Source organism: Heteronotia binoei, chromosome 1, assembly GCF_032191835.1.
Source record: "Heteronotia binoei isolate CCM8104 ecotype False Entrance Well chromosome 1, APGP_CSIRO_Hbin_v1, whole genome shotgun sequence".
NCBI classification, from domain to species: domain Eukaryota; kingdom Metazoa; phylum Chordata; class Lepidosauria; order Squamata; family Gekkonidae; genus Heteronotia; species Heteronotia binoei.
The window spans coordinates 58,427,793-58,452,342 of NC_083223.1; the positions used below are offsets into that span (position 1 = coordinate 58,427,793).

General features: G+C 39.8%; 1 protein-coding gene across 1 annotated transcript in view; it reads right to left on the minus strand.

The window, feature by feature from the left end:
- The window catches only part of CSMD1 (CUB and Sushi multiple domains 1), a 1,753,937-nt gene that overhangs the window by 162,224 nt on the left and 1,567,163 nt on the right, over positions 1-24,550 (minus strand). Inside the window, exons 38-40 of the mRNA XM_060234944.1 lie at positions 14,603-14,721; positions 10,025-10,094; positions 7,382-7,498 (exon numbers count right to left, since the gene is read on the minus strand). Of these exons, the coding sequence (XP_060090927.1) occupies positions 7,382-7,498; positions 10,025-10,094; positions 14,603-14,721 (306 nt within the window). The remainder of the gene's footprint in view (positions 1-7,381; positions 7,499-10,024; positions 10,095-14,602; positions 14,722-24,550) is intronic.

Here is a 24,550-nt window from a genome sequence, read left to right on the forward strand (position 1 = left end):
ATGGGAGAGTAGGAATAAAAACTGTAAATCCACAAAGACATGAAAAGGCAAATAAACAAAGTAATATTTCTAATAATATGAGTTTTATATTACAGACTTAACTCAGCTAGGAACTCAGGCTACTGATAATAAAAATAATGATCTCTTAATGATGCAAAGAAAAGCATAACTTTCAATTTTAATTAACTTTTGCAAAGCAACTTTCCACTTATTTGTAGTCCATATGTATTTGGTAGACACCCCCCAAAATGGAAACAATAAAGACAATAAATAAAAACTGATTACCTATTTTATTAAAACATATGAATAATGCATGTGGATAGAAACCTGTATGACCCAGACATTTCCTGAGTGATCAAACTTCTTCACATATGTTGTTTTAGAAATTCTGAAATGTTGTTATACTATTATCTTCATATTACAGATGTGGAGAGAGGGAGCAGGGAGACAGTGGCTTTCCTTAGGTCAGACAGCGATTTTATGGCTTATATAAGATTGGAGACATGATTTCACAAATTTTAATTCATTGTTTTGAATGGTACACTAAACTCACTATATACCAGTTTTGCTCAGTTAGAATTTTAGAGCTGAGATTTACATCACATGTAGGAGGAATCCTGTGCCCAGGGCTCTTTTTCTAGCAGGAGCTCCTCTGCATATTAGGCCACACACCCCTGAAGTAGCCAATCCTCCAAGAACTTAGAGGGCTCTTAGTACAAGGCCTACTGTAAGCTCCAGGAGGAATGGCTACATCAGGGTCTGTGGCCTAATATGCAGAGGAGCTCTTGCTAGAAAAACAGCGCTGTCTATACCCATTGCTACTCTACTGGATTCATTTTGTCCCTTGGCACATCAGATCTATATTCTTCCGTAAGTGTTCAGCCAGCATGGAACAGAAGGCAAAAATTAAACAGAGGAAGCAGGACAATAACTAACACAATAATATTTGCTTGGAGTAAAGAGGCAGCAGTTAAGACTATCTTTGAAGGGAAACAACTCACTCAAAAATGACGTTTGGATAATTAATCAAGGATTTCCAAACATCATCTGTGCCACATGAGACTCTGCCACTATTACCATGTGCAATTACTTTACAGGATCGATGCCCAAATTCAGGTAACCCTCTTTTGCCCTGATTAGAATCTGCCTTGAAAAAATTAGTCTCCCTCCCCTACTAGATCAGGTCTTATTTCACCTTATCTAGATTATCCCCATTTTAGAAACACCCCCATTTTTAGAAACACAACTGACCCCTATCGCTGCTCCCTTAAATTCCCAGTCCACCTGGTGGACTGGGAATTTGCCTGCACCTAGGTTCTACTTCCCCATCTTTTCAATTTATTTGTTTCCTAGCTACCAGGATTCTTGCTGGACTTCAAGGCTGATAGTGTTTTATAGCTATCAGCCTTGAAATCCAGCAGTGAGTCCAACATTAACTCAAGAGTCCTGGTAGCTGGGAACATTAACTCCCTTTCCTCCTTGTCTAAATGAGTCACCTTTCTCAAACACTTGGGGTTCAGAAACAATCTCACATCTAGACAACTAATCCCCCTGTTCTGATGAATTCTATTATTTAACTTCAACAAACTTTGCATCTGATTTCTAATAGTATGTAGGTTCTTAGTATTCTTTTCAAGCTTGTGGTAGTATTTTTTGTGATGGAATTTTATCACCTCTATGCAGATCTCAGTTACTAGTATGAGGGTCACAGCTCTGAGCAAAGTCAGCATTAAAATCCCAGCCTACACCTCCTAGGCAAGAACCGAGAGGCTGGCTCCTGTGTCCTGGGCTATTTTAGTAGCAGTGAAAGGTCCAAATGGAAATAGAGCCATGTTTTGTTCACAAAGATCAGAGTATCAAATATATACATCCCTGTCCATATACAATGCAAAAGAACAGTGGCAGCACAATATATGAAATACAAAAATACAAAATATTGTGCACAAACAAACACTCTTAACTGGTGTATATAAAGTTCTATTATAATGAAATGAACAGCCCACAACAGTGGGCATACATTCATACAGTATAAATAGAAAACAACAGTCTCAAAACAATACTCCAAGGAGGACCCCACACAGTCACAGAGTTTTCCAAAATGAGTACAAAGACTCAAAAATAATGTTCCGCAGGAGTCCCTCCGTTGTTTGTTGACTTCTGAAGGAAGTCCATATACGGAAGTCCATATAGTCCATATAGTTACAAAACTATATGAAGGAAGTCCATAAGGAAGTCCATATACGGAAGTCCATATATGGAAGTCCATATAGTTACAAAACTATAAAAAAATATTATTTCTTTATCAAATGCAAGGATTAGTAAATTGTTAAAATAAGTTTACATTATATCCAGGAGGTTCAGGTTCATAAAACTTGCTCTCAACAGGTTTTACGTACTGGAACAGTAGTGTGCCTTCTCTTTAATGTTCTCTTAAGCTCACAGTACCCTGCAATTACAACTGTATCTAGAAATGCTATTTTTACATACATATTTCCCTAATACATTTAAGAACAATTATTTGGAAGCAAATGTGTCTGCTTGTGTGTCTGCAGAGGTGAGGAAGGAGGTGAGGTATAATTCACTTGACTGCTGCCAATAGGCAGCGAGGCTAAGTTATGCTCCTGGGGCCATTGCAGCAGCACAGACCCTCAAAAGCCCCTTCACTTGGCCTGTCCAATTAGGTGAAGCTGGACATAGCTGGGGTTAGGGTCTGGGCAAGTGGGCCTTGTGGTGGGAGACTTCTCTCTAATCCACCTGGCCAGGATCAACAGGACCTTGCCGAGCAGTTTTTTCAGCACTGAGGAGAGCAGCAGGCACAGTGGTATAAAGGAGGACTCAGCATGGACTCAGCTGTTTTAACAGTGGTCTGGCAGCAATGGGAAAGACTATCTCAGAAAGAGGCTGAGGAGGCCATGAGGTCAAAGCCTAGTGAGAGGCAGCACAGCATGTAAGAGGTGGCAGCGAAATGATCAGTTGCTGCTGGTCCAAAATTGTGCATTGACTTTTCATCTCCTTTTTGTTTTTGAGCTGAAATACCCAGGTCAGTGGGCTGAGGTTGCAGCTCCCCCCACTAGAATCACTCTCCCTTGATAAGGCTGATTTCATTCCCCCCCCCCCAAAAAAAAAATTCTGCAGGGGAAGGCAGGGGGCATCCAAGGGTCAGGGCGTTTTCATGTTTGCCACACATTCAGGCATTATGCAGTTGTCGGTGCTTCTTGCTGCCAACCCACCTCATGGGAGCTGGGCCTCTGCTCAAGAGACTGTCTTCGTTAGGAGCAGAAGGTCCCAGGATTAAACTCTGGCACCTCCAGCCAGCATTTAAATATATATTTAACTGACTACTTAACAAACACTCAGAAGGTAGGTTGTAGGCAGATGGCCAGCCCTCCCCCCTCCCCCACATCATTATTTCTCAAACGGCTTACTTCAACAGTCATGTCTTTTTTATTGTTCTGTTTAGCCCACAGGATGACACCCAAGAAGGGGTTCTGTAAGGGACAGGCAACTTCATTCCCTCAAACATGGGGGCAGAATGGAAGGCCAAAAAATCCTGGGCCTCTCTAGCATTTGGGAGACAAGAAAGTAATGGAGCAAGTGATAGGACCTGCTCCTGGGGCCTGACCACAGCCAGATGGGTTCCCTTCAGCAGATGCCAGGGACTGAGGTGGACTGAGCTGCTGCCAGCAGAGCAGGTAAGGCCAGGACTAGGGAACTGGCCAGAAAGCAAAGGTAAGCTAGGTTGTGATACAGCTGGTTCAGAAGCTTCAGCATCTGTGGCAATGGTTCTCTTGAGAGACAATCAGGTGGTTGTGCAGGTCATTAAAAAGAGTCGTCATGCTCAGAACGGATCATGTGCCCAGTGAGCAAATTTGTCCTGGTTTGTTTGTCGGCTAACACAACATTTTCATCTCAGCATATTGCAGATATCAATAACAGCATCACCAGAGGTCATTTTGTAGAAAAATAGGTGGTGGAGTTCATCCAGGGATTGTTATGCAGCTGCACTTACTATTCAATGGACAAGAAAGTGGAACTCTCAGTAGGAGGAGGAGGAACTCTCAGAAAGGTAGAGGAGCTGCATGCCTGTGAGATCCCACTGAATCCGAGGCCTGAGTATCACAGATGCTTTATCTGGCTTTCAAGAGAGGTTGCAGCCTGGTGCTTGAGGTAAATCACAACCTGGATTTGTTCCCAGAAGAATTCTGGGCCTTACAATCTGTAATTCAGGGAGTATTCAACTCCATCACTCCTCCGCATGCCTATTATACTGCAGCCTTCTCTGTTAGCACCAGGGACCCCAGCACCTGGTCAGTGTCTGAGATCATGATCTTCCAATACCTGGACTCAATGTGGGGTCAGAACTCTGCAACCAAAGCCATGACAGGCCACTTGGCAGCCTTTTCCATTTATAGAAAGACCTAAAGCTTCCTGGACCAATGTACTTCTTTTGCTGCCCACTGGGCTATTGAGAGTTGGAAGAGGCTCACCCTACAGGTATCTGACCCCTGCAGACCCATCATATTTACCACTCTCTCCTATTCATTTGTTGGTTTTGAGTACTATGCTGGTCAGCATTTGAGGATAAACTATTCATGCTGGCCTTCTTTGGGGCTCTCAGGATGGGAGAATTAGGGGCCAGTTCATACAAGGACTGCTCTGACTGCGTGGTAGATGTGCAGGATGTCACCGTCAGTTGTTCTGAAGTCTGTCTGGTTGTCATTCTATGCAAAAATGACCAGAAGAGCAAGAGTGCACACCTATTGTCCCATGAAGCACCAAGTCCAGCCCCTTGCATAGTATGAGCTACCTTGGCTTTCCTGTCATCATGGCACCTGAGGCCCCCTTCTCATTCATTTGGATGATTCTCCACTCACCAGGTATCAGTTTATCAGTATCCTCAGGGGCAACCAGGTGGCTTTAGGTTTCCCCTGAAGAATTTGGGGCCCAATCCCTCAGAATCAGGGTGGCTACCACCACTGCCGGACTGGGGCTTCCCCCCTCCTGCATTCAGTCCATCAGGAGATGGAGGTCTTCTGCATACAATACATACATTCAACCACATTTGGGGGTTAACTACTAATGGTTTTCTGTTCTTTCAGCCTGTCTGGATCTGTGGTCACTTGGAATCTACAGGATATCTATTGGGTATGGTAGGCACCTGGGATTTGAAGGAGCAGCACACATAATACGGATTGGCATAAGAGGGATGCTCTGGGACTTGTTCGTGCCCATGGTTCTTTGTCATGACCTCCTGATGCCCTGGTTATCCAGTTGGGGGAGAATGATACTATAGTTCTCAAGGACCTACATCTTGTGTGTTGCCAAAGCCAACTTGAAGTCTCTGTGATCTTGATTTCCTAGCATCCAGCTTTTTTGGTCCTACTTGTTGGAGAGATGTTCCTGGCATGGGGCCTGCTGCCCAGAAAACTGGATGTGGTCAGGAAGAAGTTTGCCAAAGCAGTTGGCCAGGTAGTTGAGACCTTGTGGGGGGGGAGTCATCTGTTTCTCATCTGGACATCTCCTTTGAGCAGGCAGCATTATTCTGACCATACAGTGTCCACCTGTCAAAGGAACAAAACCTGGCTGCATGGGATTTAACATGATTATGGTTTGGTTGCAGTTATAAGAACTTTGGCAGGAGCCTGGTGGTTTCCTCGCCTGTCTCTTGAGGCAGTATCATCATGGGACTGGATCCATTTTCAGGGAAAACATGGCCTATGCTCCTGTTTCCCCATCTTTGCTTATCCCCTCAAGCGATTTGGGAGTGAGGATGGTCACAGCACCTTCACTCTCAAGTGGCAGGTGAACCATGCAGTGACTTGCATCCACATAGAATACCACATCCTGCAATCCCATGGTAACCCCAGCAGGAGGGCTGAAGGTGGGTCTGTCCATTGGCCAGCAGGCAGGCCAGCTAATGCCCAGGATCCATTTCCCCACACTGTGCCAAAGCCCTATCAGCTATAACCAATAAAGCTGTGGCCATTTTACTCCAACTAAGTGTCTGTGGTTTCTTTCATGTCTTGGATTAGTCTTGTCATTTTCCTGCCGCCCTTTAGCACTGGGCCTACAAGCAAGTGCCGCTAGAACTACTGGCACTATCTTACAAATAAATATGTTCGAGAATAGCATAGGCAGAATTTGTTTTACTGCAGATGAGCTTTTCATGGTAGAAAATATATTTTCTGCAGGTTTTTCAAAATGGCATTAGGTGTACAATTAGACCAATAATATTGTAATGTTACTCTAATATAGCAATAGAATGCCATCTTTTTTAAAAATGCAAGTTGAATTTATAACCACATCATATAATGCTTCCATTATATACAACAATTAGCATTAATTCCCTAGACAAATGTCTAAAAGGCAAGCAGGGCATTCTTTTCTTTTTTTAAAAAAACCAAACTTAATAATTATTAAAAACTGGCATTATAGCAGGATTTATAACAGCCAAACTCATTAACAACTAATTAGCTTAGCAAAGAATATTATCTTTTCTTACTATATTGTATTACATAAATCCATGTAAGGAAGAAAATTTGTTAACAAAAAAACAAATGAATACAAAGCTAAATGTTTAATAAATTATTTTAATAGCTAAATCTTACAAACCGGTATTTTTCATAGCAAGAAATCTCATTTTTATTTTATTCTGAACAATGCTATTTAATATGACTTTCACCTTTGTTTCTGTGGAATATTTATCCATAACCATACTAATTATTATTTATTCTAAGATACTGTCCTTAAAATCACAGCTGCCATTCACTAATGAGTCCAAAAAGGTTGCAAACGAGTTCAAGCTATCCATGAAATTATTTGGATGAAAACTGCAGGACTTTTCAGTTTAGTTCTGATGTAAAAATACAGCCTTATTATCTACATTCATTAATAATATATAAATTATCCATAAACACTCTGGAGGGAAAAAAGGAAGGAGAGGGAAAGTGAATGGCATAGCCTCCTGTTAGAGGACTGAGAAAGGACATACTTGATTGAATTAAGTGTTAATGATTTACTCCATACCATTGCACCATTACATTGTCCAGAGCCTAGCACAGTGATTCCACAAATAATTCTTCTATTAAATGCAGCATTCTCTTTCTGAATTTTGGTTATGATCTGTTACCTTCCTACAAATGACACTGGGTGCACGTAACCCCTTCATACATACCAGTACATGGTGGAGGGCCAACAAAGAATATTGTGGGGGACAAAATGGCTTCCTTGACATTTTTGCTAAACCCCCCCCCCTATTTTTGTTTGATAATGTAGCACATATAAAATTAGATTAATAATGTTGCTGTATTGAAATTACAGCTTTAATATAATCAGAAATTTAACTGATAAACTAATTTAGTCTGCTGCGAGAATTGCTTACCATATCCAACAGGCAGTAATATTTTCCATGTGCAACCAAGGTTACTGGGATAGTTTCCTGGGAAACCTGGGCTCAGGATTACTCCAGCTATATTTGTCATAGTTCCACCACATTTAGCTTTTGAAGAGAAAATACAGACCATTAGTTCTTTTTTTTTAAGTTAAATGGTTTATCTAATGATGAATAACTTAGGAAATATTATCCAAGATCAATATACCACATGCATAAAATAACACATTGCCCTGTCTGCACTTCAAAGCACACAGAAGGCTCTTGCACTTCACAATTTATTTCACTGGGACAGACAGTTTTCATATTCACATCACAATGCTACAATTGCCACTGATGTGAATGGAGATGGCTTCACAGTTGAAAAAGTCATTAACCACATATGGGGCATTTGCTTCAGCAGCAAATCACTAACAACAGTAGACATGATGCAGTCCTAGTGGTTCCCACAAGGACCCCACCAACATTGTAAAGTAATTTAAAAATGCCAGGAGGGTCTAATCAGGCTGAGGGACTGTTATTGCCGCTCCCTCACACTTATCAAGTGGTGAAATGGCTGCACCTTTCAACACTTGAGAAGGCATGTGGGAGTGGAGGAACAAGAGTGGTGCTCTGTGGGCTAGATCAAGACTGGGCCCTCACGGCCTTTTCAAATGACTGTGGTGTCCTAGTGGCAGCCACAAGGACATTGTTATATCCAATATGGCTCTCCATCTAGCAAGTCTAGATATCACATGGAAGGGAAGTACACAATATGGCTTGGACCCATATTTCATTGGTATAAGGCACTTCTGTAAACAGAAGAGAGAGAAGACAATTTCCACCAATTATCTGCTCCCACTGCACAGCCCTATTTTTCTTTCCATGCTATTTTTAAGGGCTCCCTGTATCCCACGAGTGATAGTTTAAGAAGTTTAGTGCTACAATGGGAGTGGGACAGAAATAAAATTTTGTTCTGTTAGAACAGCTTCAGTATTAGCACTTTGGATTCAATCTAATGTTAGTGTCAGACACATATGACACAAAATGATTGTCTACAGATCACACTGACAGAAAAAAAGGTATTATTTATGTTAGGATATTTCTCAAGAAACACATTATACTAGTTTTCTATATGATCTGATCAGCAAACAAATGATCCTTCTCTTATTTTCTTCCATTTGAGTACTGATCTGTACTTTTTTCATATGAATTAGTCTGTACTTTTTTCATATGAATTAGCCTGTACACAAAGTAGACTTACCAGTTTACCATGCCTTCATAGTTTTTGTTCCATAAACTAAAGGCAACTAAAAGTATTCAATAATGACCAATCTATAACATGCTAATATTGATTTAACTAGGTGAACTAAGGTTCTGATCAGATATTTTGGGGGTTCCCCAACCAAACTCATATTTAATGTGTGACCAGCACTCACCTTCAAAATGCTGTGTGTGTGCGGGAGGGGTGGAGTGGGCTCTTGAATTTGTGTGTTATGGCAAGAGCCACCCAATGTATTTCTGCAGACAGAAAAGGACACTGTGTGGGGCTCACTACTTGTTTTACTGCCAGTTCCATGTACCTGCCCATGAAGCAATAGTACAACAATAGTACAACAAGCAGCTTCTTCCCCTCCCCCCTGACCATTTTCCATTTGAAAAACCATGCTGGCTGGAAGGTAGGAAATGACAAAGCCTCTCCTGCTTTCACACAAGCACTAGGGAGCCCACCTTAACTACTGAAGATTGGTGATGGCCACATGTTAAACACAAGATGGATTGTGTTTAATGTCTTGTCTAATCAGACCCTGAGTGGGAGCCATTGAATATAGTTTCCCACTTTATTCAGGTGATGCAGTCATCATGGGTTAAATGCTTGGAAAGGAACTTTACTTGTTCATAAACATAGCTTAACTGACAGTTAAAAACAGACCTACAAATTACATAATATATCAGCAGTGGAAAGCTCATAGCCTACCAGGCCAAATACGCCCCAGATAGAATTCTAGAAGCTAAATGATATTTAAACAGCTCTCTTGCTTCCTGTCAGAATGCAACACCAATGTATGAAATTCTCAACTTGGGAAAATGAACATAGTATTGGGAAATGTACCACATGCTTAATATATTATTTTATCTGTTGTTGATTATTATGATAATAATTTGTAATTATCTAGTGCATTTCAAAGACTTCAAATATATTATCTGAGTAAAACAGGAAAGACAGCAGATCTTTGAAGATCTGAACAAAGCAGGAGGAGAAGTAATGGTTTGCCTGAGATCATGTTAGTTTGTGGCTGATGGGAGGGGAGAACCAAAGGCTTTACACTTTTGCATGCTTCTGGTGCTAGCTGTGTTGAGGGAATTGCTAACCAATACTTCCTCTCAATAGATGGTAATGAAATATATTAAAAACATATACTAAAAATGATTTTTAAAAACATACTTATTAGAGAGGGGAAAGGGAAAGCTCTTCATTTAAATTCAACTAATCAAAGTGAATGCTTCCTGGATTTTAATTTAGTAGCCCAGCTTGACACTTTTCAATCCAGTGGCCTTGCTCCCAGTTTCAATGGCACCTCCTAAACTAAATTTACAGTTTTCTATTAATACAATCCATTAGAAGTATATGCTTAAAAGAATATGCATGCATACCAATACACAGAGGAGAAGGATAGTTCCAACGGCGAACGGTTCCAGGCATACAAGAAATATGAGAACGCCCCTTTAAAAAAACACAAAAAACCCTCTGCATCATTTTCTTGTTTTACAGTTTTTCTGTGGTAATTTAACATAATGATTTTAACAAGTCAACACTGGTGTTGCTGCTAAAATCCTTTTGCCAATTAATCTCCCCCTCTGCACTTTTACTACCCATGACAGTTTTCTAATTAAGGTTAAACAAAAGACTACTGCAATAATTAGAATTCCTTTTAAAATGGGAAACAAGTTGTGCCACATGTCTTAAGAAATTGCTTCACTACCACTGTTCTGAACTCAATTATTGCATAGTTTGGTAGAGCGCTGCAAAGTTCTCATTTTCATATTCTACTGCACTACAAAAAAGACATTTTTCAAGACTTTTTCAGTGAAGTGGCATAATATGAATGAGCCATATTGTCTTAAATGCACATACATGCAGAAATATCTTTCTTGTTTTGTTTTATACAAGTGCAACGACAATGACTTCAGCCAAGAATCCTGGGAAGTGTAATTTGATGAGGATCCTGAGAATACTGTGTTAGAGATATCCAATATCTCTGCCTTCACAACTACTGATTCTTGGAAAGAAGGAATTACTATTGAGCTGCTATATTCGTTGTATCTATAGCCATCTCAGTGTACACAAATGTTAAAAAGTACCCAGTAATGAGTACCTGAGAATACATGGAAATAGTAAAAAGGTTAAAGTAGTCCCCTGTACAAGCACCAGTCGTTTCCAACTCTGGGATGACGTATCACAACTTTTTCATGGCAGACTTTTAATGGAGTGGTTTGCCATTGCCTTCCCCAGTCATCTATACTTTACCTCCAGCAAGCTAGGTACTCATTTTACTGACCTCAGAAGGATGGAAGGCTGAGTCAACCTTGCACTGGCTACCTGAACCCAGCTTCCACTGGGATCGAATTCAGGTTGTGAGTAGAGCTTGGACTACAATACTGCAGTTAAACTTGCCAAACTGTCTGCTGGGTAAATTGGGAACTGCTGGAAATCCTGGTCATGTATTTATACTCTGAAACATTTTAAAATATTATAATACCAGGACAGTTTTAAACATTCAGAGTCTTTAGGAGAAATTACAGGTAATTTCTTATTGTGGGATTCAGATTTTACTTACACTAATGATCTGACATTCATAGAGTATTTATATGTCTGCTAATCAGCCATATGCTTCCTAGAACCCAGCTGATTAGACTTTTGTGTAAGGTTGCCAGGTCTACCCACACATGCAATGATGTCAACTGGAAGTGTTGGACGTAGATTCAGATTTGCATTAGAGCATGGACGGAGTTTCAAATAGAATTGCACTAATCTTGATCATTTGCACTAACCTGCCTTAACAAAGTATTATATATGTGTTCAAAGTATCATGCTTGCAGTGTTATATTTGCTGAGCTTACCTTAAAAGTATTACAGGGCCTTTTCTATGATTTTGGTTCCACAGTCCTAACCAAGAACAATGGGCTTCTGTTAGATATTAGAGGAAGTCTCCCCTTTAGCAGAGACTCGTTATCTTCATTTTGTTCTGTAAACATCTTTTGGTGGAAAGTAAGCTATCTTTCTACCTCTGGGAGTCACTGGGAGCCTATCTCTTGGAGAAGGCCAAATCTTACTGCTATAGCAGGAACTCTGTACTTACTCATCCTGGAATTGGGCCAGGAGGACTACACTGGAGTCGAACAGGGAAGGGGGCGAAACCACAGAAATGAAGTATGGGAAAGTGGGGCATGGGGGTCCAGATTAGCGGCCCCCAGGTGATATCTATTCATCTCTCACTTTTAAGTTGGGATATGAGGCTTATTTGACCAATGAATGTAATCAGAAAGACCAGTGAATGTAATTAGAATGTCAAAGGCGAAGACCAGTGTAGCCAGTCTGTGAGTTGGCCTTTGTTTACAGGAAGGTATAAGATGTTGTGGCTATGGGGAGGAATTTCGAAAGAGAACAGGGGGGTTAAGGGTTTGTTTCTCCTTTCCACATTCAATGTGAGAAAAAAACAATAAAAGAAATCTGCAAATCAGCTCTTCTGTGCCTCTGTCGTTTGGAAAGCCCCTCAACTGGAGAGAAGGGGGTTTCGTCTGTTTGCAACAGAAGTGACATCATCATGGCGGGCATGTCATGCGGATACACTCTAGCATTTGGGTAAAGAAAAATTCTATGGTGCCATAGAATTTTTATCCAAATGCTAGAGCATCCTCCACATGATGTGCCTGGTATGACAATGTCACTTCTGAGTGACAACATTGTATCAGGCACACTGGATGCCGACGGAACTCTTCAGGGGCAGGGATTCACCAGCCAGCTCTGTGCCAGTGGATTGGACACCCACCCCCAGCAGGAGGCTGGGAACCCTACTTTTGTGGCATGTAGAGCTTGTGGGGTCTCCCAAAATGCTGCTCCTGGGAGACAGGAATGCCCAAGAATACCATGAGAGGTGAATCTGAAGTGGAAAGAAGGATTCCGAACAAAAATCTATTAGGGGAAGTCTACAGCTGGATCCAGTCCTTTCTGTTAACAAAATATTTGAACAAGTAATATCATATTTCTTTTTAAAAAGTAGATGGACTTTTTATTTGCTTTACATTAGCCTCAGTAGTTCCAGAGATATGTCTTTCCACTGGTCTAAATTTTAGATTACATTTGGCATTCATACTTGAGGCAACTATCTGACTGATTTATTCTGTAGGGTACACTGCATATCAATTCATGGTTGACCTTCCCATGTAATGTTGATGTGCTTTTAACACTTGTAATACCAACAAGACTCTCAGTACACCATAACAGATATCTTAATGGAATTTTTGATATGTGCAAACCTTTCCTGTAGGGTTCTGCAAAAGCAGACTCAATTTGATATTTTCATTTCCACCCTAGAATTTAGCAGCATTGATGCTAGTCCAAAGCCTGTGGCTCAGTAATATTTTTGCATTTGGATTAAAATACATACACATTCAGGAAGATTGCATTAATATATTCTGATGTGTTATCATAATATATCAATTACTGTTGAGCTAAGCACTATCACAGTCTACAAAATGGTCTGATATGACACCAGTAACTTTTTACTGCCTAAGAAGAAAGAATATAAGAGTTTGAATTTGGAAAATGATGCCTTGAACATTAATAATAAAACTCAATAATGCAAGAAAGCTACTAGTATGGTTTTTATGAATGCATGTTTATTTGCTCTGCTGAGGTAATTGGAATTAACAGCCAAATAATACCAGTAGCAAAGATACATGCTGGAATGAAACCATACCTTTCAAATGCCCCTTGAGGGGCAATATGGGGAAAGGTATGCATAGTAGCAGGCAGTACATGCTTAAAATAGTCCAGAAAGAAGAAAACTTCAGTACATAATTTGCAACTAAGATTTGACTTGTGAAAAAAATCTCACAACTAAAAAAAAATACTTTCAAGCAAAAATGCATAGGCTTGGGCTACAGATCGCTCCACTGATTCAAGATTTAAGTCATATTAGTCCAAAACAAAATCCAAACACAAATGCCAAAATCTTAAAACTTTAAATTGGATTTTTCAATGATACCACTTATAGGGATGGGCACAAACCACAAACTGAACCATGAACGAATACAAACAGGGAAGTTGTTTTGAGAACTGAACTGGTTTGTGACCCTTACTTTCTGCTTCCTGCCACTTTTGACAGGGATCAGAAAGCAGGGATTCTTTTTGAGAAAGGTGGTGGGAAGCAGAAAATGGCAGGAAACAGAAAACAGGAAGTTAAATGGCTTGGATCCCTGCCACTTTTTACAGGGAACAGAAAGCAGGATTTTCCCTGAGAAAAGCAATGAGGAGCAGAGGTAGGGGTTTAAATGGCTCTGAGTCATTTAAACCCCTACTTTCTATTCTTCATGAGCCACCATATACTGCCTTATAATTTATGAAAGTTCATAGTGGCTCTTTAGAACTTTGGTTCACGAACCATGAACCAGCCAAAATTCATCACAAACTTCATGAACCGGAAGTTTGCAAGCTGGTTTGTGCCCATACCTAATGACTTGTATTAACATAAATACAGTATGCACTAGCTGTTAAATGTCTGTCATTCAGCTCCCATGCCCACTGAATCCTCACTAATATTAATGAAAATATGATGGTAAAAACAAGCATTTATTTGCAAGCTTGTTTAAAATTATCTTTCCCCCCATTTTTAAATAGCTAGTTTTTTCTTCACATTTGTAACATATTTTGCTCATGTGGTTGCTGAAAACATGGGAAATGAAACAGTTAATGTAGTTTCCTTAATTGTAGCAGCTGATGCTGATGGGGGGACATGCAGTACTTTTCAGAAAACAGGGGAGCAGTTACTTATTCCGCTCACTCTGAATGGTAGAGAAAGACTGATATTTTGATTTTTACAAAGAGAAGCTTAAAATTTTATGTTCCATTTCACCAAAAGGGGTTCCTTAGAAGGTAGTACAGTACCATTTTTAAATCCTGGGAATATGAAATGTGGAAACATATACAACATTGAAGGAGAATGTAAGTACCTGCAGTGTGTATCCTGGCTCACACTGAAATGACAAAACATCATTCACCATGTATCTATCGCCCACTTTGAATCCATTGCTAGGAATTACGGGTTCTGGGCAGGCAGCAAGGCCCACAGCTAAAATAAAGGGAGGAAAGAAACAAAAATATGTTAAACTGTTCTGCTTTTGTGTTGTTTTGTTTGCTTTGTTAGCATGTAAATTCATCTAAGTACTTCATGCAGAATCAAATAAAAGACAAGGCCATACTTGAGTACTTTAAATCCAAGAAACAGGAAGAACAGGAAGAAAACTGTGATTTCCAGGAAGTGGAAAATGCCATATATAATTAATTTACAGTTCAGTAAGATTAGTTTTAAAATATGTCCTAATAATTCTAAATGTCTATTCACACGCATGGAAGAGAAGCATATTCCTACCTTAATGAAACATTGTTCAAATATTTATGCATACAAGTGGGGGATCAGCAAGGGCTTGGGGAATCTTATTTCTTTCTATATCTCCCTTTCCAAACTATCTTTGCTTTTCTTCCTTTTCATCAACTGGCAGGCCTTATAGTCACTCCCCCTTGACTCAGCCCCTACCTATGTTTCTCTGTTTCTCCTTCCTTTAAAAACTCTTAAACTGCTAATCCAGCACCCTTTCCATTTCCTCACCTCCTTTGTTCTCTCCCTTCCATGTTTTACCTTTTTCAGTCTCCATCTATCTCTCCCCTCTTCGCTGACATGATTCAAGGTATGGATGCCTTAGTAACATGGTTGAGGGTTGACCAGAATGATCTCCCCACATAGTCTAATGAAGTGTGTATCAGCATTTTTTTCTTAAAGCTACATAGATTGCTTCTATAACTGGGGGGCTTATTCACCCAACATTTACTTTGTTCTTAGATTTCAGATTTGGGGCTTCCTATGCATCTGTTTCTAGCCCCATTATGTGGATTATGTTATCTGCAGTCTAGTGCCAGGTTTAGATATGTTTCCAAATGTCAAAAAGGAAAATACTGCATAGTATTATCATGCTGTTCTATAGAAGGAAGGGGACTGAAGTGAAAAATAGTAGATCTATCAGCATTGAATAGACCAGGGAGGAATTTCTTAAGCCACATGCTTCAGAATAACAAGTAGTGCCCCTTCAAGGATAGCATGCTTCTTTTGTACAGGAAATTGCCTACTGCGTGCTCTTCACAGGTCATCTAACTCTTTTGGCATAGGACATAAAACTCATTAATGTCAATATTGATAACTCTTCTAGTGATCTCATCCCAGTTCCTGCTTGTTAAATAATTTTGCCATTCCAATTCTGGCACGAGACATACATCCATGAACGTCATTACAGTGACCTCTAACATTTTCTAGGCATCATTTCCATGAATGACAAGAAAGCTCACATCACTACAATCTAGAAAATGTTTCTGAACATTCATTAGAATTCATTGCATGACACTATCAACTAGCCAAAATAAAATTCCCTAGGCAATTTGATCCAGTGTCAAAACAGCATTGTTTCTTACTATTTCGGTATTGTCTAGTAGAATTTAAAATACGGTATATAGTTTTTGCAGCATGTCAGTATTTAAGTTTTATGAAATACCTATTTTCAGTGAATACTGTTGTCTCTTGGAAATAAAACCATAATAAATGTGATTCCTAAATTTGTCCCCCCAGCCCATACATATAAAAACCCCTGTATAATGGGGCTACCCAGGAATAGATGTGATTACATGAGGAGGGGGAAAGGATTGATGGATTTACTACTCTATAGAGCTTTTGTCTGAAATTCTTGCTGAACACAACACTGCAATGATACTTTGTGTATCAAAGCCTCTTCTCAGAACTGTTTTTACTCTTGACAATTGCTGTCATTTATAGAACTTCTTTGACTAAAATTTAGTTCATAATTTTGCCCTGTTATGTCACATATCTCATAAAAAATTGGGCTGATGTAAAAAAAAGATAATCTCTTGATTGCAGTGTCTACATCATTTTGTCTGTATAAATACAATCCTGCACATGTGAAATATTCAGACTTCAGTTAGTGAAATAATATAGTAAAATCAAACAGGAGTATATGTATGAGTGAAGTAAACAAAGAGGAATGGCAATGGAATTCAGGACTTACCCCTCTTTTTTATAATTTCTCCTCAGGGAGATGATGATTTTACATTGTTTATCTGTTAAAATTGTGCTTCTATCCTGTAAGGGTGATTTGATACCACTAGATGCTTATGTTCTAGCTCCATTTTAATAGTCTGTTAATTTTAAGGATGTTTATGTTTTATGATTTATCATATTTTACTTTGAGACCAACCAATTTTTATTTAGAATGTAAGCTTTCATGTGCTCTTAAGCAAACTTCATCAGACGAGGAATCCAGCACAGTGAGCAAAGCCATACATAGCTGGTAGGCAGTGAACCAGAATGCAACATGGTACAGATTTAAGAACCAATGACAGTGAAGTAAAATTATCTGGTAAGCAGTGGTTTAGAATGTAAAATGGTACAGTGACAGAATAGTAAAATTAACAAATTGAGCAAACCTTTGATCTGAATAGCATGAGCATGCGAAAACAACAAAACAGAAGTATGCAGTAAAATTAACAAATTGAGCAAACCTGAGTAGCATGAGCATGCGAAAGCAAAAAAACAGTAGTATGTCAAAATGTGAGACTGTCTGTCAATGACAATGGGAGATGGGTTCAATATATGTAATGGGATAAGCAACCAAAGTCCCTGTTTGAGTGTGTCAATACAGCTAAAAAAGAAATACATTGGATAGTGATGTTCTTGTTCAATGTTCATGCCCTGTGGAACTGTAAAATGTCCCGCAGGGCATGGATGTTATTCGGCAGAGAGTTCCACCAGGTTAGAGCCAAGGCAGAAAAGGCCCTGGCTCTGGTCAAGGACTGCCAGATGTCTCTTGGGCCAGGGCAGGCCCGGCGCTATTGGTTCTGGCACCCCTACGTCCCCCGCCCCCAGTCTCTTTCCCCGTGCGCTAAGTGCGCACGGCCCGATAACGTCACCAGAAACGACATCATCGGGCTGTGTGCATTACATGCGAAATCTCAGCCTTGCCCTCTCCTGCTTCAAAGGGAGTCCCTTTGAAGCAGGGGTGGCTCAGCCTGAGCGAGTCATCAAAAGCGTCTTCAGACGTGGAGGAGGCGGGTGCAGAGAAGTGGGGGAGGTGGGCGCGGGGCAGCGGGTGTGGGGAGGAGGCAGCAGGTACAGGGTGGCGGGTGGGGGAAGAGGGTGCCAAGTGGCACCCAAGACAGCTGCCTACTTGCCCTACTTATGCGCCAGGGACAACCAATACGTTTTGATCTTTCAAGTATAATACTCTTCTAGAGGTATACCAGGTCAGGTGGTCCCATAGGTTCCTGACCGCTAAGGGCCTTAAAGGTCAGTACCAGAATCTTGAATCTTATCTGGTACTCCACTGGAAGTCAATGCAGCTCACGCAGAACCTGATGGATATGTACTGTGTGAAGCATCCCCGTAAGGACTTGTGCTGCTGTATTTTGCACCAGATGGAGTTCATGTCAGCCCCAAGAGTAGGCCCATGTAGACCGTGTTTCAGTAATCCAATCTGGAAGTGACTGATGCATGGATTACAATGGCTAGGTCAGGGTGAGGGAGGGAGCCAGTTGCCTGTCCTGGTGCAGGTGGTAAAACCTGGTGTCATTTGTGACCTAGGCCTCCATTGTCAAGGAGACATCTGGGATCACACCCCACCTACTGCAGGCCCACTCTTACCTCAGAGACAGCCACATCTTCAACTCTTCTGTCAATTCGCCTCAGAAAAGGCTAACCTCCTGAAAGGCCTTCCAGCACACAGAGCCTTCAAAGGCCACAGAAATAGCCAGGGAGGCCAGGCCCCGCTGGGAGTGTTTCCTTAGAGCTCATGGCTGCCCCCTGGGGAGTGCTAGCCAGAGGCTCTTGCTAGGCAACCTGGCCTGCTTTTGTCAGGAAAGGGAGATGCCTCAGGGGAATAGAATGCCATACAGTCCACCCTCCAAATCAGTTATTTTCTCCAGGATGGGGAGAGAGATCTGTTGTCTGGAGTCCAGATGGTAGAGATCAGCTCCCCTTGAGGTGTGGGGGGGAGAGAATTCCTTCGCTTTGAAAGGATAGGCAAAGCGCTCTGACCTTGATAGCACAGGCTAGCCCAATCTTTGGAAGCTAAGCAGGGTTGGTCTTTGCTAGTATTTTGATGGGTGACCTCTAATACCAGGGTTGTGACAGAGAACCAGGTAATGGCAAACCATCTCTGAAACATCTCTTCCATCAAAAATCAAGTCTAGCTCACCACCTAGTGGTGCATAACATTAAAAGAGCTATATCTTCTAGCTGCCAGACAATCTTAGGACCTACAGGCTATACTACACATACCGCCGTATGATAGCTTATACCTTGAATAAAACTTTGTTAGTCCTAAAGGTGCTACTGGACTCTAACTTTAAAGCAGATTTTCTATTGACTTATGAGAATATGATCTGGAAAGCCATACTGAAACCTTGATCCTAAACATGTAAAAGACATGAATAAAACCAGAGTATTTTCAAAATTCAGTTACATCCTTATTCATTCCCTGCCACTTCAAAATAAGTGTGTAGGATTAGAGTCTTACACATTTCCAGTCACCACTTTATAGATCAGATGTTCCATTCAGAAATATTCTATCAGCATTACTTTCTAAGGATTAGTCAAGCCTAAAAGGTCAAGACACAAATGCTACTTTCAGGTGTCATATTCTTCAAACAGTATTCATACACAATGATAGTAATGTCTTTAAACCATTGTCACAGTTTCATTACCATGGTATCTGTGTCTCTGTGTGTCTTGAAAAACAGAACTCTTCAAGAGTTTCTACCACCCAGCTGTCATCTGGGTCCATTTGTAAACTTTGTGGCTGCAATGGTTTTCACTATAACTGTATAAAGAACCACTTTCTATTATTTCTGTTACAGCCTATAAGAGACTGATCAAACAACAATATGACAAATATGAGGGGAGGAGCTTCCTGTAATATTTAGGGGCTTGTCCAGCAACGATACTGCATGGATCAAGGCCAATGTACAAATTACAACTTTAGTGTGGCTCAACAGAACATTGCTGCTTTTCCATTTTACAGCTTAGGCTAGTCACACCTCAGAAGATATGCAGGGTCAGTCCTGATTAATACTTGGAAGTCTGGGGTTGCTATGCAGAGTGTGAGGAAAAGCCCCCTTATAGAACACGTGATTACCAGCTTGGTTGCCAGAGCACCTGGAGAAGTGACTCACACACGTCTGGCCAGAGAGTGTGGGTAAACCTATCCAGGGGCAAAAGGGACTTATGCAGTACAAGCAGCCATGATGCTACAAAGGCACTCTAGACCGGTACAAGAGTGCCCACCAGGAGAACGGAAGGCTTCCCGTTGTTCCGTATGACAGCCATCCCAGCACTGGAGTGAAGGAAACTGCGCTGCCAGGAGCTATCCAGGAGAATGGTTAGGAAGTTCTGACCATGGAATCCACCATGGAGGGCTAACACCATGCAGCCATCTTCCTATCAGGCTCAACTCCATTCCAGCGAAGCGGATGGCTCATGTACACACCAGATGTCACCTTTGGCCTACAAGCAACCTACCTACCCCAGGAGTAGTTAATCGTCCAACCACCACTTTCTTTGTTTAACAAAACTCTAGACAAAGACTGGTGTCAGGAAGAAGACTGAAGGAGAGGAAGACCATCTTCAGCCAGAGCCAAGTTCCTTTGTACAAACTGGGTGTTACCTAGGCCATGATTTGACTCTCTATTGTCACCCGTTCAGACAAGTCAGATAGTCTTAAGCATCTCCCCACCCAAGTAATCTCTCTATTATTCTCCCCAATTGTCACTTTGGAGCCTCCCCCTGGTCTATTTCAACCTGAAAGTTCACTCAGGTATCCAGGATCCAGGCAAGTCCATTGGTCAAGAGCAAGCACCCAATTAGGTGCCACCAATGAACTTTCTATTGGTTGTCACAGTAGTCCAGCCCTTACGGTCACTGTGAAACCTCCCCTTTTCGTGAGGTCACGCACCAGCTGACCACCTTTCTCTTCCCTCGTACCTTCCATCCCCTAAGGACTCAAGAGAGTCCTTATCATCTGTGCTTCTAGCAGTATCCCAATTTCCGCTGCATAGATCCATCCCTGATTCTAAGGCCAAGTTTTGGGTCCCTTCTCCCACTTCTTCGCTTGTTGCCATTGGAGCCTTCCTCGAAGACTACGATAGGTAAATATCACCCTGTTTGTCTACCCATGTGTTCCCCTATCTCTCTATCTATGTTTTCTAGGACTGAATGTGTGTTTTGATGAGTATATCTTGTATGGAAGCCTATATTTTCCTTAATACATTTTAATTGGTTTACTTAATTAGAGTCCCAAATCTGTTAAGCATTATTTTTCTGGACATGTTAATCCTGTATACACAGGTAAAACGATCCTGAGTGAGCCAGGTGCCCACCTGACAATTCCCCAACCTCGTTTTGAGGGCATTTTGGCTTACAAGAGGCACACTACCCCTGAACATTTCTTGCCTTAAAAACCCTACAACCTCATCATAAGTTGGCTGCAACTTGACAACACTTTCCACCACCACAATAGATTCGTTAATTATATATCCACTATATGAAATGATTTTTGAAATTAATAGCTTGAGTTCTCTTGCTCCACATGCCTGCAATAATTGTTTTAACATTATTCTAGATTCCTAGCAGTATTTTTGGTGGCTCTTGATAATTGGTTTTGTACACGCTTAGGAATTCTGTCTTTTAAAACAAGTTTTTATTATTGCTTTGATACATTTTTAACAAGTAATTTAGAGAAATAGTTAAAAAGATAATTAACTTTGTTTCTCTTTTATTTTGTAACATATATATAGATCCAGCTGAGGAAGCCTAATAAGAAGCACATAGGGGTTATTGTATTGGGATAGAATTGTTTTCCCACTGCATTGTTGTTGTTGTTTCCCTTGGTCTCTTTGCACTTTTAAAATGAAAAATGCCATGGTCTGTCCATATCATTTTTAACTTTTCCTTCTCCAAGGAGTTCTGTGTGGCATGCATATTTCTTCTCCCTTTCCCAATTTATTCATACATCTCATAACTATTGGCTCTTTCAAAGTTTTGTGTGAATATCATTTTTCCTAGATGGAAGCAACTGACTAACTTATTTAGGAGAAAACCAGGAGATTACTAAACAACCAAGCATCACAATGGTCCATCAATAATACTTCTAAGTCTTAATCGACACAGCCACTCATGCTGTTAAAACTCATACAAGTATATTAGTACCAGTCAAAGGAACCTGATGCCACTGTGTATTCTGGACCATTTTCTATGTAGTCAGCCCAATTACGTTATTATCATCTATCCATACTGCAATTATTTTGCTTGCATAGTGATGCTAAAAAGCTATTACGTTCTATCAGGCTGAAAGGGTTTTTGCTTGTGTAGTTATAGCAATCGGAGAAAAAAAGAAAATTGGACAGAAACATGTTTTGCTACCTAGGACATTGATACAAGGAAATACAATTGATTTCAAACAAAATTTACATTCAAGTAAATCTGCTAGGACCAGAATGTTATAACAAGCTAAAATAAGGCACTTGTAAACATAAGAGTCCAAATTTTGCCATACTGAATTTAGCTTTTTAAATTTACTTTTACAGTACTTATTTATTTTATAAAACCTCATTTTTATCTACCATAAAGATGCTTTTCACAACAGAGCTGATTCTCAATTGATTGCATACAAATATGGTGCTAGAAAAATAAAGATTAATCATATCTTCGGTCAATTTGATACATTGTAATGAGTTGTCTTAACAGCTCTTCTGTTAATTTGTTATTACTTTTAAATGCATTGAGGTAATTAATTATAAATGGAATATATAGTTATAAAGAAGTATTTACTACAATTATACCTGCTTTGGAACTAACTCATAAAAGTTGTTAATATTTATCATTATTACTCTTTATTTATGAAGCACCAATAGCGCTCCTCCTGGCACTGTACTAATAGCACACACTAAATTTAAAGCAGATCCTTACAGCACAGGGTCTATTTAATAATGACAAAAGTAAAAAAAAGGGAAGGTAGGGAACACAGATGAAAGAGTTTAAGAACTCATTTATAATTTTAGCCATTATTATGGAACCTGCAGACTTGATACAAATTTAACAACAAAGGCTGAGAACAGTGTTCTATAGTTTGGAGGAAAATATATATTTTATAGATTGAGTCTTTTATACATTTAACACCAAGAGGAGAAATTTTATGTTTGTATTATCTATCAAAGATGCCTCTGTCATACAGTTCACAATTTAACAACTGATGGCTACAGTCCAACACAGAGTTAGCTTAAACTCACTGGAACATACCAAATTGTATTTGGACTTTATAGTGCTAAACAAAGATGTTTCTGCCTAACCTAGGGAAACATCAATAAGATTATTAGTTATCTAGAGATCTTACCATGTGGGCTAGCCAAATCAATTTCTGAGGACAACATCTACAAGTATTTGTAAAATGTGCAAAGGTCTCAAAACATATCCTGTATAAACACGATACACAAACTTATGTATTACTATCAACAGGGTTTTTTTTGTAACAGGAACTCCTTTGCATGTTAGGCTTCACCCCTCTGATGTAGACAATCCTCCTGGAGCTTACAGTAGGCCCCGTAATAAGAGCCCTGTAGACTATTGGAGGATTGGCTATGTCAGGGGTGTGTGGCCTAATATGCAAATGAGTTCCTGCTACAAAAAAGTTCTAGCAATAAATTATTCATTTTCAAATTAATTACAAGAAGCTTTGCATACGAATACTAGCAATAAACAGGGAAATGGAACCACACCATAAAGATGTCCTGTGGCTGCTGGCTGGTTCTGAATATTTATTATCAGCTGGAAATCTGGCCTTTCCAAAAATTTGCACACATTACCATTCTAAAAAAAATAATTACCCCAATTATGAGTATTAGCATTGATGCTCTTGGTGCATTTCTTGTCTGACCCTGCTCTTTAAAAGGAGATGAATATCAAGATTATCTTTAGCACCTAAATCAATGTATTCTTAGTTTTACCTAGCAAAGATAATGTGCAAACCAAAGCTTTGTCAAGCCATTTATCATATTAATAATTCATATCTGTGCTAAAAGCTAAGCATCACCTTGTAATATCTACTTTTAAGTAATATGAGTAAGTCAGTGATACACATGCACCAATCATGCAACTGTCATACAAACATAAATTTCAAGAGGATATGAATGTGAGTACTTAATGAGACACTACACAACATTCATCAAATCTCAGAGATCAATTTTCATTGTGACATCAGTAGGAATATTCATGAAAATGCTTCTGAATTCTAGCTCTGAGTATATAGAAATCTCCATTTCAAAATTAATCCAAGGTCTGTTTCTTTTTCATTATCTAGAGACAAATATTTTTACTGGGGAGAAAAAAAAGTTCATAACTTGGAAAAGGTGCATTTTAAGGGAAATCTTTTTTTTTTAATAAAATAGCCAGCTTTCTGACTTACATGTACATAACCCAAGGATGCTTGCTCCATTAAACATCCACTGATAATGAACATAAGAAAAAAAAGCACTTGAGAGTGTTAAAGCACCTATACTGTTTTGCCAAAGTCTTTAGCACTTTTGATATCCCACTCATACTTTGTTACACTTTAAAGAAAAAAGGCAATTATTTAATTGTGTCGGCATAACTATTAACCTGAAAGATCTTTAGCAAATTGTATATAAAAGTTTTTTGTCAGGAGACTTATGTTTCCAGTTGTGGTGCTTTATTTATTATCTCTTTGTGAAAAACGTCACTGTAATCTCTCTTCAAAATTTTTTCCAAAACTATTAATATCACTGTCAGCCCATATTCTTGAAGTGGACATATACAAAGATACAGAAATGGG